The 21,752-nt window shown below is 44.1% G+C and overlaps 1 protein-coding gene across 2 annotated transcripts in view; it reads left to right on the top strand.

Annotated features, from left to right (window-relative positions):
• Positions 1 to 21,752, top strand: part of LOC132397011 (RPA-related protein RADX-like) — a 108,176-nt gene that overhangs the window by 35,487 nt on the left and 50,937 nt on the right. For both annotated transcript variants that reach the window (XM_059975225.1, XM_059975224.1), the window contains exons 5-8: positions 1,318 to 1,409; positions 3,884 to 4,027; positions 17,589 to 17,702; positions 20,668 to 20,841. In XM_059975225.1, the coding sequence (XP_059831208.1) occupies positions 1,318 to 1,409; positions 3,884 to 4,027; positions 17,589 to 17,702; positions 20,668 to 20,841 (524 nt within the window). The remainder of the gene's footprint in view (positions 1 to 1,317; positions 1,410 to 3,883; positions 4,028 to 17,588; positions 17,703 to 20,667; positions 20,842 to 21,752) is intronic.

Genomic DNA, 21,752 nt, shown 5'->3' with positions numbered 1-21,752 from the left:
TAACAATCAGAACAAGGCATTCTTAATGATAGATACCACCTTTCTGAGGCATTGCTCATTGAAGATGTCCTGGATGCTATGGAGACTAGTCATGATGAGCTGACTAAGTTTATAACTCTCTTGATTCTGTGCAGTAGCACCCACTCTCCCACCGCATACCAGGAGAGGAAGGTGCAGAATGGAACTAAATAAGAGAGGTGGTGGGTAGGGTAGATTGGAGCAGTGGGGAGGAGTGTGTGGGTGATAGAAAGATGCAGTGGATGGAGGAGGGGAAGGAAGGGAAATTTGTCCAGTTTGCATTTAACCTCACCAGCAGGCAGCATCCATGAAAGGAGAGACTATTCCAGGATGATAACCTTTCATCTGTACAGTATGGATGGCACAATAGCATTAACATCACCGATCAGAGTTCAATTCCTGCTGCTCTGTAAGGAATCTGTCCATGACTGCATGGACTTCCTTCAGCTGCTCTGGTTTCCTCCCACATTCCAAAGACGTACAGGTTAGGGTTAGTGAGTTGTGGGCATGTTAACACTTGGTGTCTGTCCCTATAACATCCTAGGCCTGTGTCATTGGCACATTTCACTGTATGTTTCAATGTACCTGTGACAAAGCTAATCTTTAATCTTTAGTGCACGAAGGTACAACTACAATTAAAGCTGGCAACAATCAAGAAGTCAGAATAGGAGTGTAGGACTTGAAGAAGTTGCAGATAGAGAGAGACTGGGACAAGCCTGAGAGGAGGGAATTTTTAAAAATTCTTGGCACATTATCCAAAATCCAGAGGAAGGCAGAGGGCACACTGGTGATGGGTGAACAGGTTTTATCCCTTGAGTGTACTGAGGGAGTCTGACCGGGAGGCTTTTGGAGTAAAGATAACAAAGACGTGGCTGGTGGTTTCAGAAACAGACTGTTTGGAGCAACACTCCAACCGTCCATTCACACAGCCTCTTTCCTGAGTGCATCAAAGCAGCATGTCTTGGGAGGTTAATTGGCCGATGTACAAGTATCAGAGTCAAGTCTGAGCCTGTGGTAACCCAGCACTTGGTGACCACTATCCTGTTCTTCTACCCCATGAACAACATCCACCACGATTCAGTGCATGCTGTAGTCTGGAGCTGGAGCCCTGGCTCATTTTAATCTTCCTTCAGTCCTTCCCTAGTGAAGGGTTGATAATCCACTGAATGCAAAAACTGGAGTCGATATCCAGATCTCCCAGTTTGAAACATGTGCAAAGTAAAACCATAGCATTCTTTATACACAACCTTATTAGTTCTTACTGGTCAGTTTGTAACTGGATCCTGTTTATTTGAACAGGAAGGAATTGTCAAATCTTCGTCCCGGAGATCAATGTGACATTATTGGCCTCGTTACATTTGTTGGGAGACAAGAACGCATTCGAAGCAAAGGTATATAATCCTGATTCTTCCACACACTTTCGTCCATAGACACCTCCAGTTCCTGTACGTCGCTCCCTGTACCAGTCAGGCCCAGTACCTGTCACTCCCTGTACCTATCACACCAAATATGTGTCACTCCCTGTGGCTGTCACATCCTATTCCTGTCACTCTCAATACCTGTCATTCCCTGTGCCTTATGCTCAGTACTGGCCACTCACCCCAAGTTCCTGTCACTCCCTGTACCTGTCCCTCTTGTATCTGTCACCCCCAGCACCTGTCTGTCCCAGTGCTTGTCACTTCCACTGCCTTTACCTGTCACTCCTTGTACTTCACTCCCAGTACCTGAGTGTCCTTGTGCCTCATTCCCTGTACCTATCCCAGTACCTCACTGCCAGTAACTTTCTCTCCCTGTCCATCACTGCCAGTACATATCACTCCCTGTACCTATCTCTCTCAATACCTATTACTCCCTGTACTTGTCACTCCCTGTATCTCACTCCCATTACCTGTCACTCCCTGTCTCTGTCACTTCCAGTCAATTATTTTCCTTCACCACATTAAAAAGTTACTTGTCACTCTCTGCATCTTTTATCTAGATGTCTGTGACTGCATTTTAATCCTGAATAGGACACCATTTTCTAGACTTTCTGTACCTCATTCCAGCCTCTTGTCATTTCCTGTGCACTTCTGCCAGAGATCTGCTATTCACCTTATCCCACTCCCTCTGAGACACAATGACTAACTTTACGCTGATGAAGGCCTCAGCCCAAAACCTCAACAGTTTTTCCCTTCTAAATATACTGCCTGACTTGGTGAGTTCTTCCAGCATTTTGTGTGTGTTGTTCTGGATTTCCAGTATCTGCAGAGTCTCTTGTGTTTCTAACTTCAAGCTAATTGGTAAAAGCTTTCTGAAATCTGCTCATTTTTCACAGGTTCTTTTAGAGGTCCTAGAATGAATGAAAACTTGTAGCTTCATGATTATTTATTTCAAGTGTAAACAAAGTATCAGACACAGAGCATATGAAACTGAAGGAAAGAACCCCAGGGAAAGACAAAGACAAGAACTAAGAATAGGATGGTGATTTTTGCAGAGACTGATACTTCTATACTGAAATAAGAACATATTCCTGAGATAAGCAAAGACACAGACATAGCATGTAACACTTAGCCAATGAAGAATGAAAAGCAGATAAACCCTGAGGTTACTGTTATATCATTTCATCACCAGTTGGTGGCGTCTAACACTACATGTTGTTAAAAATACAAATTTTGTGTTAGTAAAAACTACTAGTGCAACCTTCCAAAAAACCTTATTAAAGCATAAAAAAAACAATTGATTCCAACAGCTTCAAGGGAGGAGGACGAGATATTTTTATGCGGTGAGTAGCTATGACTGGTGTGAACTGCTTGAAGAGGAGGTGGAAGCAAATTCCATAGGAATTTTACAATGACAGAAGCGGGCCTGTTCCTCCATTCCATTGGATCCTGGTTAAGCTTTATGACCTTACTCTGTAGACCTGATGCCTTTAGCTAATGGAGCCCAAAGTATAAGAGGAAGTGTGTTTGTGTGGATTGAGAAATGGCTATCACCAAGAAAATGGAGTTAGAATAAATGTGTCATATTCAGGCTAGAGGCATGTAACGGAGATCGGTTCTGGGTCCTCAATCATTTAATGATCTGGAATAGGGAGGGAAATACAAGTAATCATCCAACATCTCTATTGTTTCTTTAATTGAATTTACAAACTCAGATTTCAAAAGGGAATTTAATGAATATGAGCAATAAAAAAATTTGCAGAGCAATGGAGTAAGTACACAGTTAGATAGCTCAAAGAGATTTTGTAGATTAAATCAAAGTAACTGGACGCGATAATGATTGCTTGCATTGTTAACATGATAGAAGGAAAGGGTCTGATCTTCCTCTTAAAGTAGTTTAACTTATGCTTGCTTGCATGTTTGTATAATCACCCTTTTGCAAATGTTCAGTGGATTTTCAATCATTTGTAGATCTATACTTCAGAAGTTTTTTTGTCTGCAAGTGTTGCAGGGGAAAGAATAGTGAGGGCTAATGATGGAATTTGATAAATTCTTGATAAGTAAGGGCATCAAAGGTTACGAGGAGAAGGCAGAAGGAAAATAAATCAGCCATGATGGAGTGGCGGCAAAGACTCAATGAGCTGAATAGCCTAATTCTGCTCCTATGTCATGCGGTCTTATGGTTTAAGAGCTTGCCTTGGAGTTGGAGGAACTAATTCTTAATAAAAAGATGTGAATCACCAAATCATCATAAACAAATCAAGAAGAAAGTAAGGACAGATGCTTTCTGTCCTTAAGACTTTAAAGCAAGTAGATTAGAGCATTATAGATTAGTGTTTCTACAAAGTTGTCTTGAGCTTGGAACTACACCTACCACTCTGCTATACATCATTTCTCAAACCTCATTTGTTGCAATGATGCACTCATTTGTCCATTTCATCTTACAGAGCACGCTGACGAATTTTTGGTTTACCGCTGGGTCCACCTGATTGATGGGACAGCCTGTGAGCCTTTTGTGTTGAAGCTTTTCTCCACTTGCCAACCAGAGATCCAGACCAAAGTTTATCCATGCAGCATTTTGGACAATGCCGGTGAGAGATTTTGCATCTTCCTGCTGTTAGCGGCTTTTCTTCAAAGCAAAGTGTCTCTTGTTTGTTCTGTTCCTGGATAGAAGACTTGCATGTTCCGACACTTCTGCTTTTACTTTGATTGCCAACAAGGGAATATCTGCATTGAAGCCACTGCTGTAGTATACAAAATGTGGATGGTTTGATCCTGGAATAACCAGATGATCAGCTTTTTATTTTGTGATGTTGCTTGGGGGTCTGGATTCATAATTATTTAAGAAATAGGATTAGGAGTAGCCATCTTCATCATTCAACAAGATCACGGCTGATCTACCTCAGATTATCGTCCTGTCCTATATCCATATTCCTTGACTTTTCTTAAATATCCAGAAATCCTCTCTGGATACATGACGGTTTGGTATAGCAACTGCTTTGCCCATAACAGCAAGAAACCGTAGTGAGGTGTGGACACAGCTCAGCACATATTGGGAACCAGCCTCCCCTGCCTGTCTATTCTGTCTATAGCTCTTCCTGCCTCTCAGTAAAGTAGCCAAACATAATCAAAGACGCTCCCCAGGGATTCTCTCTTCTCCCCTCATTCCATCGACAGAAGATTAAAAGCCTGAAAACACATACCACCAGGTTCAGGAATAGCTGTTACAAGACTATTTGAATAGTTTCCTGGTATGATAAAATGGACTGTTGACCTCACAGTATGCCTTGCTATGATCTTGCTCTTTACTGTCTACATACACTGCAGTTGTGTGTAGCTGTTTATGTTTTCTTCTGCATTCTGTTATTTTACCTGGTACTACCTTGAGGCACTGTGTAATGAGCTGATCTGTATGAACAGTACATAAGACAAGCTTTTCACTGTGTCTCACTACATGTGACAATAATAAACCAATTCCAATTCCAATTGCAAATCTCATAAATGGGAATTTCAGGAAGCTGGTCACACCACAGCTTCAGCGAGATAGTTGGGTGACTATCAGGAGGGTAGCAGGTGTTGCAGGAGTCCCCTGTGGCTGTCCCCTCTCTACTGTTTTGGATACTGTTGGGGAGAATAGCCTGTCAGGATACAGCCAAATCAATAGCAACTGGTCTCTGATGTGCAGTGGAGAAGGTCAAAGTCCAGGTGGGCAGTAATGATACAGGGCACATTCAGGTGATCCTAAGGTCACAATCAAAACTCTGGGATGTCTACCTGGTGCCAGAGGATGTGGCTGAACGGTGCAGGATATTCTGAAAGGAGAGAATGAGTCCCTGTTGGTACTAATGACAACGCAGGAAGAGAGATGAAGTCCTGCATAAAGCTCTAGGGAATCAAGCAGGAAGTTAAGAAGAAGCTCTGGTGTTAGGTAGGGAACACTTCAGATACATGGATCATTGGGATCCCTTCCACAGTACAAGAAGTATGGATGCAACTAAAGAGGAGGATCCTTGCAGGAAGGTTTGATAGCAACACTTGGGAAGGTTTACATACTGTGGTGATGGGAAAATCAGATTGCTAGGTTGGCAAGTGGGTGATTGAGGAGAAGATAGAGGTTAATTACGGATAAGGGTAAGACTGGTCCTCAGGTGAAAACACTAAATTGGGTAAACTAATCACAAACGTATTGTCAGGAACTGGAGTAAATAGATTGGGGGCAGCTCTTTGAGGGTAAATCCACTTTTGACATATGGGAGTCTTTTAGAAACCAGCATGCTCCTTTTAGGATGAAATTTTCCAGATGGCAGAGTTCAGAAAACTTGAATGACAAGAGATTTATAAACTTAGGCAAATGGGAAAAGGAAGCATTTGAAGTTGGACAGGGAAAGGAATATTTAGGAGATAGTGTAGGTTATCCTGAAGTATCTTTAGCCAGAGAGTGGTGAGCCTGTGGAATTTGTTGCCACAGGGCGGCTGTGGAGACTAAGTCATGGAGTACAATCGGCCCTCCTTATCCACGGATTCAGCCAACCACAGATCAGGAAAACCCGGAAGTTCCCTCTCCAGCACTTATTGTTTGAGCATGAACAGACTTTATTTTCTTGTCATTATTCTCTAAACAATGCAGTATAACAACTATTTACATAGCATTTACATTGTTTTAGGTATTTTAAGTAATCTAGAGATGATTTAAAGTATGCGGGAGGATGTGCTTAGGTTACTGCAAATCAGGAATCGAAGTAAAAAACAGAAGTCGGAACAGGTACATCCGGTATTATTTAGCGTCAGTTAGTCAAACGTTTGTCTTAGCATATAGTATATATTTTACCTTTCTATGCATATAAAACACTTAAGAAACGTAGGTATTTCAATAATTAAACCCTAGATGCGTACAAGCCAATATAGCTGAACGTTACATTGTGGGGACTGAAGTCCAAGATTGAATTTTCGGTAAGCTATGTAAATACCACGTTAACTAGTGCAGAGATAAGATTGCAAACTGGTGTGCATTAGAGGACGTACCGGTGAATCGTGCGTGTGTGTTAAGCGGGGTGGATTTCCACATTTCTGGAGATGCGTTAGTGCGGGGATTGAGTTTGATCAAAGGTATGGGGCAGGTAGAACTGGTAGCTAGAAGGTGCCGTAAAGAAGTGGAGTCTAGCTGGGTGTTGGTTTGTACGAGTGCTGACGTTGGAACTGCCAGCGACGGTCAGCGTCCCGGGGGAGGCGGGGCTGTGGGGCCTCCACACCCTCCCAGAGGATGAAAGTGAGGAGACACCGGAGGAGGAGCTAGATGTGACCCCAGGGGAGGTGCCAGTAACCAATGGGGGGGGGGGGGGTCAGAATGGGAAGGCTTGGCCCCCCCCCCCAGCTAGAGGTGAGACATGGCCTTCACTCCCAGGGCAGGGACACTCTCCCACTCCTCATCCGTGCCTGACCCTTCATGCGCCCGATGAGATAAAGCACCTGCATCGATGTTCCGACTTCCCGGCCAGTACTTCAGGCTGAACTCATAGACAGACAAGGCTGCCAACCACTGATGCCCAGTAGCATACAGTTTTGCCGAGGTCAGAATATAAGTGAGAGGATTGTCATCCGTTCTCACCTCAAACTTGGCCCCGTATAGATAGTTGCTCAACTTGTCCACCACCGCCCATTTCAGCACCAGGAACTCCAACTTGTGAGTGGGATAATTTCTCTCAGATGGTGACAAACTTCAGTTGACAAATGCCACCGGCCTCAATGGGTTGCCATGCTCCTGGTACAGGACAGCCCCTAGACCCTCTTGGCTGGCATCCGTGTGCAGCACATACGGCTTCCGGGGATCGGCAAAAGCCTGTGTCAGCGCCCTCTTCAGAGATTGGAACGCCTCTTCACATCGATCATCCCATCTCGAGCCAAAAGGCTCTGCCGGGTTCCAGTATCCTCCTGCTTCCTGCCCTCAGTCCCCCTTCCTTTTCTTCCCCACAGGTGGATAGCCACACAATAGCTGGTTCAACAGGTGACTCATTTTAGCGTATCCTTTCATGAATCGCCGGTAATACCCACAGAACCCCAAAAACGAGAGTAGGGTGCTCACCTTCTAGGGTCTCAGCCAGGTGGTCACTGTGTCTATCTTAGCCGGATCAGTAGCTACATGCGAAGAGGACGTTAGGAGAATACAGGGAGACTTGGATAGGCTGGGTGAGTGGGCAGATACTTGGCAGATGTCATTCAGTGTGAATAAATGTGAAGTTATCCACTTTGGAAGCTGGAACAAGAGGGCAGAGTATTGTCTGAACGGCGTAGAGTTAGGTAAGGGAGAAATGCAAAGAGACCTAGGAGTCCTAGTTCATCAGTCAATGAAGGTGAATGAGCAAGTGCAACAGGCAGTGAAGAGGGCAAATGGAATGTTGGCCTTTATTACAAGGGGAATTGAATACAAGAGCAAGGATGTCCTTTTGCATTTGTACAGGGCCCTGGTGAAACCACACCTGGAATATTGTGTACAGTTTTGGTCTCCAGGTTTAAGGAAGGACATTCTGGCAATTGAGGAAGTGCAGCGTAGATTCACTAGGTTGATTCCTGGGATGGCAGGGCTGTCTTACGCAGAGAGATTGGAGAGATTGGGCTTGTACACACTGGAATTGAGGAGATTGAGAGGGGATCTGATTGAAACGTTTAAGATAATTAAAGGATTTGATAGGATTGAGGCAGGAAATATGTTCCAGATGTTGGGAGAGTCCAGTACCAGAGGGCATGGATTGAAAATATGAGGTCAGTTATTTAAAACAGAGTTGAGGTAAAACTTCTTCTCCCAGAGAGTTGTGGAGGTGTGGAATGCACTGCCTCGGAAGACGGTGGAGGCCAATTCTCTGGATGCTTTCAAGAAGGAGCTGTATAGATATCTGATGGATAGGGGAATCAAGGGATATGGGGACAAGGCAGGGACTGGGTATTGATAGTGAATGATCAGCCATGATCTCAGAATGGCGGTGCAGACTCGAGGGGCCGAATGGTCTACTTCTGCACCTATTGTCTATTGTCTACTCCTTCTTGTGAAATTATGTAGCCAACATAGCCGAATGACGGCTTACAGAACTGCCAGTTGTCCAGGGAAAGTTTCAATCCTTCCTCTTTAAGCCGGCTTAAAACCTTCAGCAGCCACTCCTTATGTTCCTCCAAAGTAGATCCAAACACAATCAGATCATCCAGATACACCAACATCTTAAGCATGCTTATTTCCCCAAAGTCCTCTCCATGAGCCTCTGGAAGGTGTCTAGGGCCCCTGATATGTCTTGGGGCATTCGTTCGAACTGAAAGAATCCTGGGGGCAGATAAAGGCCATTTTCTCTTTATTAGTCTCACTCATTGGAATCTGGTAATACCCACTCTGCAAATCCAAAACAGTAAACCACTGCGCAGCACTCAGACAGGCCAATGCGTCTTCAACCCTCTGAACCGTATACTGATTGGGGACAGTGCGCCGGTTCAGAGTCCTATAGTCCACGCACATGCATACCTTCCCTTTTTCTTCCTAGCCACGACTATGGGGGACGCATAGGGGCTCCGGGACTCGGATGTGTGGCACCTGTTTCTGTTCGCTAATTCCCCAGTACCGGAAGAAGAAGATCCTTGCCCTTCCCCGGCTGAGTTAGGTGGGAGGAGGGAGGGTGTTGAGTGGCAGACTGAGATACAGCCGGCATTGGGGGGAGAGAGGGTGGAACCCAGACACCAGACAGAGGGCTCTCAGGTGATGAGGGATCCCAATGAGAGGGTACAACAGGTAGACCCAGGGTGTCCCCAGTGGTGTCTGAGCCGGAAGGGTCAGCTGAGGAGGTACAGAGTTTTGTGTCTTGCAAGGAGCATTGGGGAACTCTGTTAACATCATGAGGACATGACTTTTGATAGTAGGGGGAGAGTGTAAGGGGTTTCTTCTTTATGTTACTGCGTATGTTAATCAAAATGCTTTTTTATGGTAAAAGTAAGAATGCTTCTTTGTTATGTAACTGGTGAGAGAGTGCTTTCTCTCGCAATTTGTTTGGGTTATAAATACTGATAACGAGAATTGTATTCAATTGGGATAGATATTATTCTTTCTTGTGGGTTTGTAAGCTAGTGTTGTGCGGGCTTTTGGGGGGAGATCACGAGAAAGGAGGACGTGCTGGATGCGCTCTGGTCAACCACCAAGGTTGGTACCAGGCGGCAGGTCGAGGAGGTTGGAGAAGATTGAATAGTGGACCGAAGACTTCGATAGTTGAGCTCCAACAGTAAAATGTACATTGTGTGCTGGCTGATGATTGATGTTTGAGGCCGTATCAGGTGGCATTGCACAACAACCAACGCAACTGGGAGACGGAGGACAGGGTCTCCCCTAGGTGCTTACAAGCCAATATAGCTGAGCATTACATTAATAATTGTAGCTTTCATCGGGGCAGGGCCTTCACATGCTCCATTATTCTCACTTTATCCTTTTAAATTGTTCTGATCGTTGACTGACTGTAGTCTACCACTTTTCCAGTGGCCGATGGTGTTTCACCTCTTTCTGATAGCTTTATTATTTCCACTTTATTTCCAATCGTGATCGTTTTCCAGAACAGAAACACTGCGGGTGGTGGGTCCCGAATTCCGCCAGGTCCTGAAGTCCACCGCACTGAGACAGGTTAAATAAGCTCCGGAGTTCCGCCGGGTCCTAAAGTTCACTGACTTGAGCATCCACGTTTTTTGGTATTTGCGGGGGGTCCCAGAACCAATCCCCCACGGATAAGGAGGGCCGACTGTATACCTAAGGCAGAACTTGATAGATTATTGATTAGTCGGGACATTAAAGGTTACATAGAAAAGGCAGGAGGTTGGGGCTGAGAGGGAAATGGATCAGCCATGAAGAAATAGTCAATGGGCCAAATGGACTAACTCTGCTCCTATGTCATGGTCTTATAGTCTTAACTGTATTAAGGTTGAGTTGATAGTAGGGAAAGCAAGTTAAATATAACCAAATAACAAATACAGCACGGAAACAGGCCATCTCAGCCCTTCTAGTCCATGCTGAACGCTTACTCTCACCTAGTCCCACCTACCTGCACTCAGCCCATAACCCTCCATTCCTTTCCTGTCCATATACCTATCCAATTTTACTTTAAATGACAATATCGAACATGCCTCTACCACTTCTACTGGAAGTTCGTTCCACACAGCTACCTCTCTCTGAGTAAAGAAATTCCCCCTCGTGTTACCCCTAAACTTTTGCCCCCTAAATGTTAACATTCATTTCCAGAGGACTAAAATATAAAAGCAAGAAAGTAATGCTGAGGCTTTTTAAGGCATTGGTCAGAGCAATTTTGAGTCTCATATCTCAGGAAGGATCTACTGGCATTGGAAAGGGTCCAGAGGAGCTTACAAACCTCTCCTTTGCCGAGCCTTTGGAAAATCAGATCACTCTTCAATCCTGCTTTTGCCGATGTATGGGTAGAAGCTGAAACAAGAGATAGCCATAGTTAAAACCATCCACTGTTGGTCCGACCAATCGGTCTCCATGCTGCAGGACTGCTTCGATGACGTTGACTGGAATGTCTTCCATGGTGAGAATGTCTCCGAGTTCACAGATGGAGTGATGTGCTTCATCCAGAAGTGCATCAACAATGTTGTCCCCCAGAAGTCAGTCAGGGTCTTCCTGAACCTGAAACCCTGGATCAGTAGTTCCAAGCGAGCAGCACTTACTGTGTGACACACAGCTTACGCTGCCGGCAATCAGCAAGAGCTCAAGAGAAACAGCTACAATCTGCGCAAAACTATCAAGGCTGTGAAACAACAATACAGGGACAAGATTGAGTCAAGATTCACAGCAAATAGCAAACGTGACTTATGGTGAAGGTTGCATACCATCGCAAACTTCAAAGCTAAACACAGTGGTGCTGCCAACGTTGCGCCCTCTCTCCTAGATGAACTCAATCACTTTTACTCTCAGTTTGATGTCGCTAACTCTGAGCCTCCGCGGAAAGCCACCGCTACAACCCGCAACCTGGCCACCTCTGAGGCTGAAGTATGCAGGTGTTTCCAACGGCAGTCACAAAGCTGCGGGACCAGACGACGTCCCAGGGCGAGTACTCAGGATGTGCACAGCACAACTGGCAGGTGTGTTTACAGATATTTTTAATCTCTCCCGCTCTCAGTGTAGAGTGCCCTGCTGCTTCAAATTGTCCCTATATCAAAAAGACCAATCTAAACGAATGGCATCCTGTCGCACTCAACAATAATAAACAAATGCTTTGAGAGGCTGGTCAAGGACTACATCTGCAGTATTCTACCACCCAAACTGCACCCCTACAATTTGCCTACCACCACAACCGATCGACAGACAATGCAATAGCCACTGCTGTACATACCGTCCTTACACATCTGGAGAGAAAGATGTTGTGTGAGAATGCTGTTCTTGGATTACAGTTCAGCGTTCAACACCGTAATTCCATCCAGGCTCAACAGGAGCTCAGAGACCTCGGCCTTGTGCAGCTGGATTCTGGACTTCCTGTCAGATCGCTGGCAGGTGGTAAGAGTGGGCTCCCTCACCTCCACCCCTCTGACTCTCAACACAGGAACCCTTCAGGGCTGTGTACTAAATCCCCTCCTTTACTCCCTGTATACCTATGACTATGTCACCACCCACAGCTCTAATCTGCTAATTAAGTTTGCCGACATCCGGTTTAATCTCAAACAATAACGAGATGGCCTGCAGGGAAGAAGTAATCTCTCTGACACATTGGTGTCAAGAAAACAACCTCTCCCTCAGTGTCACAAAAACAAAGAAGCTGGGAAGGAATGGAGGCAAGCTAACACCTATTGACATCAATGGATCTGGAGTTGAGAGAGTAAACAGCTTTAAGTTCCTCAGCATCCACATCACCCAGGACCTCACGTGGTCTGTACACATCAGCTGTGTGGTGAAAAAGGCACAACAGTGCCTCTTTCACCTCAGACAGTTGAAGTTTGGAATGGCCCCCAAACCTTAAGAACTTTCTACAGTGGCATAATTGAGAGCATCCTGACTGGCTGCATCACTGCCTGGTATGGAAACTGCATCACTGCCTGGTATGGAAACTGTACCTCCCTTAACCGCAGGATTCTGGAGACAGTGCGGGCAGCCCAAAGCATCTATAGTTCTGAACTTCACAGGATTCAGTACATTTACAAAGAAAGATATGAAAAAAGGGCCTGAAGGATCACTGGGGACCTGAGTCACCCCAGCCACAATCTATTCCAGCTACTGCTATCTGGGAAACGGTACCGCAGCATAAAAGCCAGGACCAACAGGCTCCTGGACAACTTCTTCCACCAGGCCATCAGACTGATTAACTCACGCAGATTTGAGTGTGTTTCTATGTCACATTGACTGTTCAATTTATTATAAATTACTATGATTGCTCATTACGCATTTAGATGTAACATAAAGATTTTTACTCATACATGTAAAGAATGTAAGAAATTAAGTCAATTCATTCAATTCAATGACAATTAACCCAGGAATAAAAGGGTTAATCTATGAGGAGCACTCAATGGCTCTGGGCATCTACTCAATGGAGTTTGGAAGAATGAGGGGGATCTCATTGAAACCTCCTGATTATAAAGTGGATGTGGAGAGGATGTTTCCAATAATGAGAGAGTTTAGGACAGCCTCAAGCAAAGTATCTCCCTTCATAACAGAGATTAGGAGAAATTTCTTTAGCCAGGGAGTAATGAATCTGTGGAATTTATTGCCATGGACAGCGGTGGAGTCCAAGTCATTGGCTGTATTTAAAGCAGAGTTGTTAAGCTCTTGATTAGTAAAGGTGTCAAAGGTTACAGGGAGAAGGCAGGAGAATGGGGTTGAGAGAGAAACTAAATCAGCCATGATGGAATGGTATAAGAAAAGAAAAATTAGAAAGGCTAAAAGGGGCCCCTAGTTGTCCTTGGCAAGAAGGATTAAAGAGAATCCTATAGCATTTTATACATAAACTTTCAATCTTCACACTTTTCTACATTATACTCAATCTACCTTGTTGCATACTTAGTTAGTTAGTTTGTGATCTTCATTTATTTTTTCATTAGGACTACCACTTTCTTCTGACGCCAGCAAACTTAAAACTTTTACCTTGGCCCGCTGAGAGAAGTAATTCAGCATAAGTTTTTATATTTACAGTATCCTGTTACCCTGCAAACCTGACCTATTTATTTTATTTGACTTTCCTATCTGTTAGCCAACTCTCAATCCACAGTTGTGTGTTGCCCTCAACTCTGTATGTCTAACCTTACTCACAACCATCTGTGTGGGACCTTATCAAAAGCCGCCTGAAAATGCCAATATGCCACATTCACTGCTTATCTCTCATCAGCTGGGCTAGGTACATACTCAAAGAAGTCCAGCAGACCAGACAAGTAGGGTTTCCCTAAATCTCTGTAAACAATGCTCAATCACTATTACTTTTTAAGTCTCTAGATATTAAATATTCAAAGGTACATTTAATATCAGAGAATGTATACAGTATACAATCTGAAATTTGTCCTCTTCACAGACATCCATGAAACAAAGAAACCACATGGAACGTTAGAAACATCAAAGCTCCGAAGCCCCCCCCCCCGACCCCTCTCTTTGCACAAGCACTAGCAAAACCATCAACCCCATCCGTGCCAGCAAGAAGCACCAACTGCACACCACCCTCCTACCATGCAAGCAACAGCAGAATCCTTGATCCAGAATCCATCAAAACTACAGTCCACATACCAGCAGTTTGATATCTCAGACAGGGGCCCTATGTCCAGTGAGGGAGAGAGAAAGATTGCTCCTGCAACAACGAGAGCAGAGACCAGCAACTTGCTGCTCCGATGTTACAAACTTCCGCATTGCTTCTCCAAGCCTCCACCCATCTCGGGGTCCTTCAGGCTCTCCATCGAAAGAGAAAGAAAGATAGTGATCACTCGAGTACAGGGGCCTTCCTCCGAAGACAGCTGGCAATCAGCAAGCACACACCTACTGTCCCGATGTTCCAGTTTTAATGTTTCAGTCTCCCACGACAATCCAGTAGGTAGGACCGCCCCCTGACTTCCACCCTCTCCGCCCCAAGGGTGCACATCTTTCAGTCCATTCCTGGAGATAGCAAAGCACTTATCTGGACAATTGGTCTGAAAACCCACCACTTACAAAGAACTGTAATTTGAACTGTAGATCACAACAGAACCACCACCACCTTGAAAAGAGAAGAAAAACATAAGAGAGAGATGATTACAGGTCCCTGCATTTACTCAAATACTGATGTAAGGCTAACAAATTGGTTCTTCAAAAACTAGTCATGAGATCATTTGCACCCACCCAAAGACTTTAAATCTATTCCTCTGCCTCAGCCAAGGTCATATTAAATGGTGGGAAGGTTTTGCCTTTTACTCCGTTTCCTACATTCTTCATTTCAGCTTCCCAGTTCTAGAGCAAAGAACAGCGCAGCACAATACAGGCCCTTTGGCGCACAAAGTTGTGTTGACCTTTTAACCTACTCTAAGATCAATCTAACCCTTGCTTCACACTTTGCCCTCCATTTCCCAGTTCTGATGAAGGTTCTCTGATCTGAAAAAATCAACTCTGTCTCCGCCGCCTGCCCCCTCCAATACTGCCCAACCTGTCAAGTGCTTCAAGTAGTTTTTTTGAAACTTCTTATTGTCTGGTACCTGGGGCATAGTGTTAAAGTGATTGGTGGAAGTATAGTGGGATGTCAGGGGTAAGTTTTTTTACACAGGGAGTGGTGGGTGTGTTGAAAGCACTGCCAGGGGTACTGATGAGGCAGATACATTAGGGGCATTTAAGAACCTCGGATAGGCACATGGATGAAAGAAAAGAACGGAAGGCTATGTGGGAGGGAAGGGGTAGATTGATCTTAGAGTAGGTCATAAGGTGAAGGGTTGAACTGTTTCACCGCTGGTGTTTCGGGCAGCAATGAAGATCCTCTATCTCTGGTGGTGTTCAGGGCTTCCTTCGTCGTGTTAGTAGCTTCCTCTTGGTTCCCACTACTGTCACTCGTGCAAATCCCAGATGGAGACTTGGGAATCCCATCACACTCAGATGTAGGAGGATGCTTCATTGCTGTTTTCGTAACAATTTTCAGTAACAACAGTCAGGATTGTTAGCCCTGAGCTGAACTCCTGAACCTGGAGGACCAGTGCACCATTCTTAGTCTGTCCTCTACCCTTTGACCTGTTTGGCAAAGTACAAAGCCCTGACTCCAGCCAGCATAGCTCTGTAGGTCATTGAGGCATGCATGCCTTCAAATCACAGCAAGGTTGTGATCCTCTTGGAGGAAGGTGTGTGAATATTTTTGTTATCTGCTATTAACTAAAGCTTTGCACAACCACCCCTATTTTTTGAACTAAGGCATGGGTTTATGACTCGGGTCTCAGGTTAGCACACTATCAGAGTCTTTACCGTAAAACTGCAGAGTTAAACCTGCTCTAGCTTCAGCAGTTAGTTACAAACTCGTAACTCAGCCAAAGGACTGTTTCATACATGACAGACTGTGAACTGTGGGAATGGTTATGAGAGCGGTTATGTTTCTGGACTAGTGTTCTTAAAGATCAGCTTTATTTACGTTGAAATAGACAGTGAAATGTGTGGTTTACTTCAAAGACCAACACAGTCTGAGGATTGTGCTGGAGGCAGCCTGCAAGTGTCTCCAAGTTTCTGGCGACAACATAGCATTCCCGCAACTTACTAACCCTAACCTGTATGTCCTTGGAATGTGGGAGGAAAGCCATGTGGACACAGGCATAATGTACAAACTCTTTACAGACAGCAGCGGGAATGGGGCCCTAATTGGTGATCCCTGGTGCTGTAAAGTGTTGTATTAACTGTTGTGTTACTGTGCCATCCCTTGAGCACTGAACAAAGACACAGAAGTTGAAATCCTACAACAGCAGCTGGGTAATTATATTCAGACACTTTTAAAATGTAGAGTTAAACCATTATTATTACTGAGTCAGTATTGCTCCTCCAGCAGTACATTGTTCTCTCAATAGTGTGACACTGTCTTGCTACCATCCTCTACAGCAATACTGTGCCCATTCTGTACAGCCCTCCCAACAGTGGGCCCCCTGCCAGTACTATCCCTCCAACAAGACCCACTTCAGTCCAGTTCATGTGTGAATCTGGATCTCCAACAATGTCCTCAATAATCCTCTTAGATATCCCAGCAAAATGGAGAAACGTATATGTGGGGTGTCAGAGGTTAGGTTTTTTTTTACACAGAGATGTGTGCATGGATTTTTTTCAATTTTTTTTATTGAGATACAGCATGGAATAGGCCCTTCCAGCCATGCCACCCAGCAACCCCCGATTTGAACCTAGCCTAACCATGGGATAATTTCCAATGACTAATTAACCTACCAACTGGTACACCTTTGGGCTGTGGAAGGAAACCAGAGCACCCAGAGGAAATCCATGTGTCACAGAGAGTACGTACAAACATCAGAATTGAACCCGGACCAGCTGTACTATAAAGTGTTGTGCTAACCTCTACGCTACTGTGCAGACCCAGGAATGCACTGCCAGGGTTAGTGGTAGAGACAGATACGTTAGGAACATTAAGAGACTCGTAGATAGGCACATGGGTGAGAGAAAAATGGATATCTAAGTGGGAAGGAAGGACTACATTGATCTTAGAATAGGTTAAAAGATCAACACAACATTGTGAGCTGATTGTTCCATGTTCTATGTAAAACATGTAGTTTAAGGGTGGTTGAATGTGGTTAACAGCTCATCTCACTACACACCACTTGGCATGAAGACTTGTCATCAGGACCAGAAAACATGCTCCTTGCCTGACATACATGAGAAATGCAGAGCCAGTTTGCAAATAGGTTTAGGTGGTCCTAAGTGACTGTAAGTCATGGTCATTAGAGATTTTTTCCAGCTGATTCCACGCATTGCAGGTGGTTGCAAAATTACTGAGATTTGCTTTCTCTCAATGCTAACCCTTCATGGAATTGTTGCACACATTCTTAAAGGGACAGGACCAGCTTTTCACTGAATATCTCAGACCTGCTGTTGGTCCCAAACCAGCCAACATGTATGTTCTCAAGTTTATAGCAAGTTAAGACTGAGATAGTGATTAAACTAAAATGTAGAGAAATACCTCTCAAGTGTTCCTTTCTTTTTCATTTAAGTGACCTTTCTTGTGTGTACCAATGTCAGGGTGGAAAGCAAAGTGACCGATCCCAATGGACCGACAACATTCCCTTACCTCCTCACCACCGAGTACACTCAGGTGTATGTAAACGGTATGTATATGGAACTAGTAGATATGTGTGGTGGGGCAGCAACTAGATCAAAGTTCAAAGTAAATTTATTATTAAAGTACGTATGTGTCGCCATATACAACCCTGAGATTCATTTTCTAGCAGATGTTCACAGTAGATCAAAGAAATACAGAAGAATCAATGATAAATTTCTATAGATGTATAGTGGACAGCGTATTGACTGGCTACTGCATGCCCTAGTATGAAAACACCAATGCCTTTGAATGGAAAGTCCTACAAAAGGAAGGGGATTCAGTCCAGCCCTTCCAGCCACAGAGAACGTCTACATGTCATAGGAAAGCAGCATCCCCATCAGAGATCCCCACTGCCCAGGATGTGCTCTCTTCTTCCTGCTGCCATTGGGTAAAAGGTACAAGAGCCTCATACCACCAAGTTCAAGGTCAGTACTACCCCTCAACCATCAGGCTTATGAATAAAGGACGATAACTACACTCTCTTGCCCCATCATTGAAATGTTCCCACAACCAACTCACTTTAAGGACTCTTTATCTGATTATCTCATGTTTTTGTTATTTATTGATATTTATTTACATTTGTGTTTGCACTCTGGTTGATCTTTCATTGATCCTGTTGTAGTTACTGTTCAATAGATTTGCTGATTATGCCCACAGAAAAATGAATCTCAGTGTTATATATAGTAACAAATATGTACTTAGATAATAAAATTAACTTTGAACAAAGACTGACAAACGATCAAGGTGCAAACAAGACAAACTGTGCAAATCCAAAAATAATTATAATAAGTAAATAAATAATACTGAGAACATGAGTTGTACCGGGTCGGTGGGGTGGGGGTGTACAACATGAGTGTTTAAAGAATGCCTACCTGACCCAGTCAGTGGTAATGGTACTGGTTGGTTCTAGCAGAAGAAAAGTATTGTACATAAAAATATAAAAAGCCAAATAACTGACAGATTTTTAAAGGGTGAGGAATATGGATTAGGTCAGGGGTCGGCAACCCTTACCACTGAAAGAGCCATATGGACCCGCTTCCCACAGAAAAGAAAACACTGGGAGCCACAAAACCCGTTTGACATTTAAAATGAAATAACACTGCATACTTTTTTTTTGCCTTTATGCTATGTATAAACAAACTATAATGTGTTGCATTTATGAAATCGATGAACTGCAGAGCAAACGAAATTACATTTCTGCATGCAACAAAAACATTTTGAACTCTGATAAAAAGACGTTGGGTTGAAGGTTACTACATCGTTAGCCTACCTTGGATCGAAAAATTAAAAGAAATCGCGCACTGGCGGGTGTCAGGTATTGGCAGTGGTGACGTATATTAATAGCGATAAAAACACGTTGTAGCGGTGTGCTACACGTAGCGTTAAAATAACGACACGGAGTGGTTAAACTGCAGTCAAAGATAACTTTATTCGAACTACACAGCCTTGCTTTTAAGCCTCTCTCAACCTGCCCCCCTTGGGCGCGGATGCTCCAAAAGACACATACTCACAAACCCCCGTAGGCTATCGCCCTTAGCCGGAATGCTGGCAAATTGTGAGCCAGTTCGGATGTGCCAGGAAATGGGTCGCCACAACGTTTTATTTAGATTGTACAAGATCACCATAATCTTCAAATTTAGAATTACATTTCAAAAACTAACAAACTAACATAAAATACATTTTAATTAAATACTCAATTAGTTTTCCAAAGTCACAGGGAGCCGCAGCACAGAGTTGAAAGAGCCGTGGGTTGCCGACCCCCGGGTTAGGTAGATGAATTGGGCAAACTAAATACTGGAACAAGTTCAAGTGACGGAATGACTTTCTCCTTTTCCTGTGTCACCATCACTTCACCCAGCATCCCATCCCTTCCTTGTCAGTCGACCATCGGGGAGGTGATACAGGTGCCTGAAGACCCACGCTTAAGGATTCAGAAATAGCTTCTTCCCCTCCAACGTTAAACTTCTAAATAGTCCATGAACCGATGAAAACTGCCTAGTTATCTTTTAACTATTTATTTAATTAAGTAATTTATAGTAACCCAATGTCTTAGCACTGTACTGCTGCCACAGAATAAATTTTACAAGTTTAGTGGATATGGCTCAGTCCATCATGGGTAAAGCCCTCCCCACCATTGAGCACAGCTACACTGAGCGCTGTCACAGGAAAGTAGAATCAATCATCAAGGACCCCACCGCCTCCTAGACCATCAGGAAGGTACAGGAGTTTCAGGATCCATTCCAAGTTCAGAAACAACTACTACCTCTCAACCATCTGGCTCTTGAACCAATGGGGATATTCAATCAACTTCACTTACTCTATCTCTAAATTGTTCCAACAACTCATGGACTCACTTTCAAGGACTCTTCATCTTATGTTCTCAATACTTATTGTTTATTTATTTATTATTAGTTCTGTCCTTTTCATTAGTTTGTTGTCCTTTCCAGTTTGGTTGTTTCTCCATCCTTTTGGGTATGATCTTTCATTGATTCTATTATGTTTCTTGGATTTACTGTCTATGCTTGGCAAGAAAATGAATTTCAGGATTGTACATGGTGACATTTATGTACTTTGAACTTTGAGATGGGTCCATTTTCCAAACTGGAGACAAGAGGAATTGTGGATGCTGGAATTCTGGATCCACCAGCTCCTTTGTCTGTTGTCCCAGTTTCCCATTCGTCTCCATGTTCTTTATCAGGCTGGTTCAGCTAATAATTTGCAGTCAACCTCCCAGTGAATCTGGAGTGTAGAGGAATGAGAACCAGATTAGGCAGTATCGTTCTCAATGCAGCCACTGGGGGGAGCTACTGGATGTGAGTCAATGTTTATGAATAATACTCCAGGCAAGCAGAGATCATTCACGCCTGCAGTAACAATGTGTGTGTGTGTTGCTGTGGATTTCCAACATTTGCAGAATCTTTTTATTAATATCTTTCTGGCCTGCTGTTTTAAACCTTCTATTTCTCCTTTAGGCTACCATCAAGGAAAACCGTACGTGAAGAACCCCAAAGTGAAGGAGTTTATTCAGTGGGTACAAACTGCCAAGGATAAGTACAGGGAGAGGCTGAGTCACTCTCGAATCGGCGGGTATTACACCTTTCCTCCTCTGCCCTGCAGCGAGCGGGATTATCGGCAAGAAGTGCTTGGTGAGCCACACTCTTTCATAACTCCTGTTGTGCATGCATTCTCCCTTACCGTGGTCACATTGCAGGGTTGTGAGCATGGCATCCAGACTAACAGTAGTGAGAACTCACTGTACAGTCAGAGAAAGAGAGAGTGTCTAGGCAATACCCAGGGAGCACTGAGGACACGCTAGAATATCAGAGGGGCAGTGCTGAGGGTGATGAAAGGATCAAAGTAAGGTATTGCTGTATAGTCAAGAACCATACTGAGAGAACTTTGTACTGATGGAGGGTGCAGTACAGTCAAGAGTATGAGGGTGGTTTGTACTATATGAACTATACTGAGGGAACTCTGAACAGTTGGAGTACTGGAGGGATAATACTGAGAGGGCACTTAGATAGAATAGTACTGCTGGAACCAGGACTGAAGGAAGACCATGCTTTGGGATAGAAGTGTGTTCAATGATACTGTAATGCTGAAAGGAATTGTACTGAGAGAGCTCTTTTTCCATTAAGACACAACGGACTGCACATGTTGGAATCCAGAAAGCCAACAATCTGCTAATGGAACTTAGAGGGTCGAGCGGCTTCTGTAGGGGGAGAGGAACTGTCGACATTTCAGGTCATTCTGCTGAGTTCCTGCTGCAGACAGTCTGTTGCTCCAGAAGCTCTGATGTGGGCTTTCGATCTGAAATATCGACCATTCCCCTCAATTGTCCCCAAAGGACAATGCTGAATTCACTGAGTTCCTCCAGTAGATTTTCAGAAGGCCAATGCAGTGAGAGTGCCACATTTTTAGAAGTGGTGGCACTGAGAGAGTGCTGCACCACAAAGGGCAGAGTTGAGGGAGTCCATTCTGACAGGGAGGTGAATGGAGAAAGTCATTGTTTTGAATAACTTCTCTGCATCTAGGACTTGCCCCCTTAGAATATAAG

This window comes from Hypanus sabinus, chromosome 7, assembly GCF_030144855.1.
Source record: "Hypanus sabinus isolate sHypSab1 chromosome 7, sHypSab1.hap1, whole genome shotgun sequence".
In the NCBI taxonomy this organism is placed as follows: domain Eukaryota; kingdom Metazoa; phylum Chordata; class Chondrichthyes; order Myliobatiformes; family Dasyatidae; genus Hypanus; species Hypanus sabinus.
The sequence above is the reverse complement of the archived record's forward strand: the minus strand, read 5'-3'. Positions and strand labels throughout refer to the sequence as shown.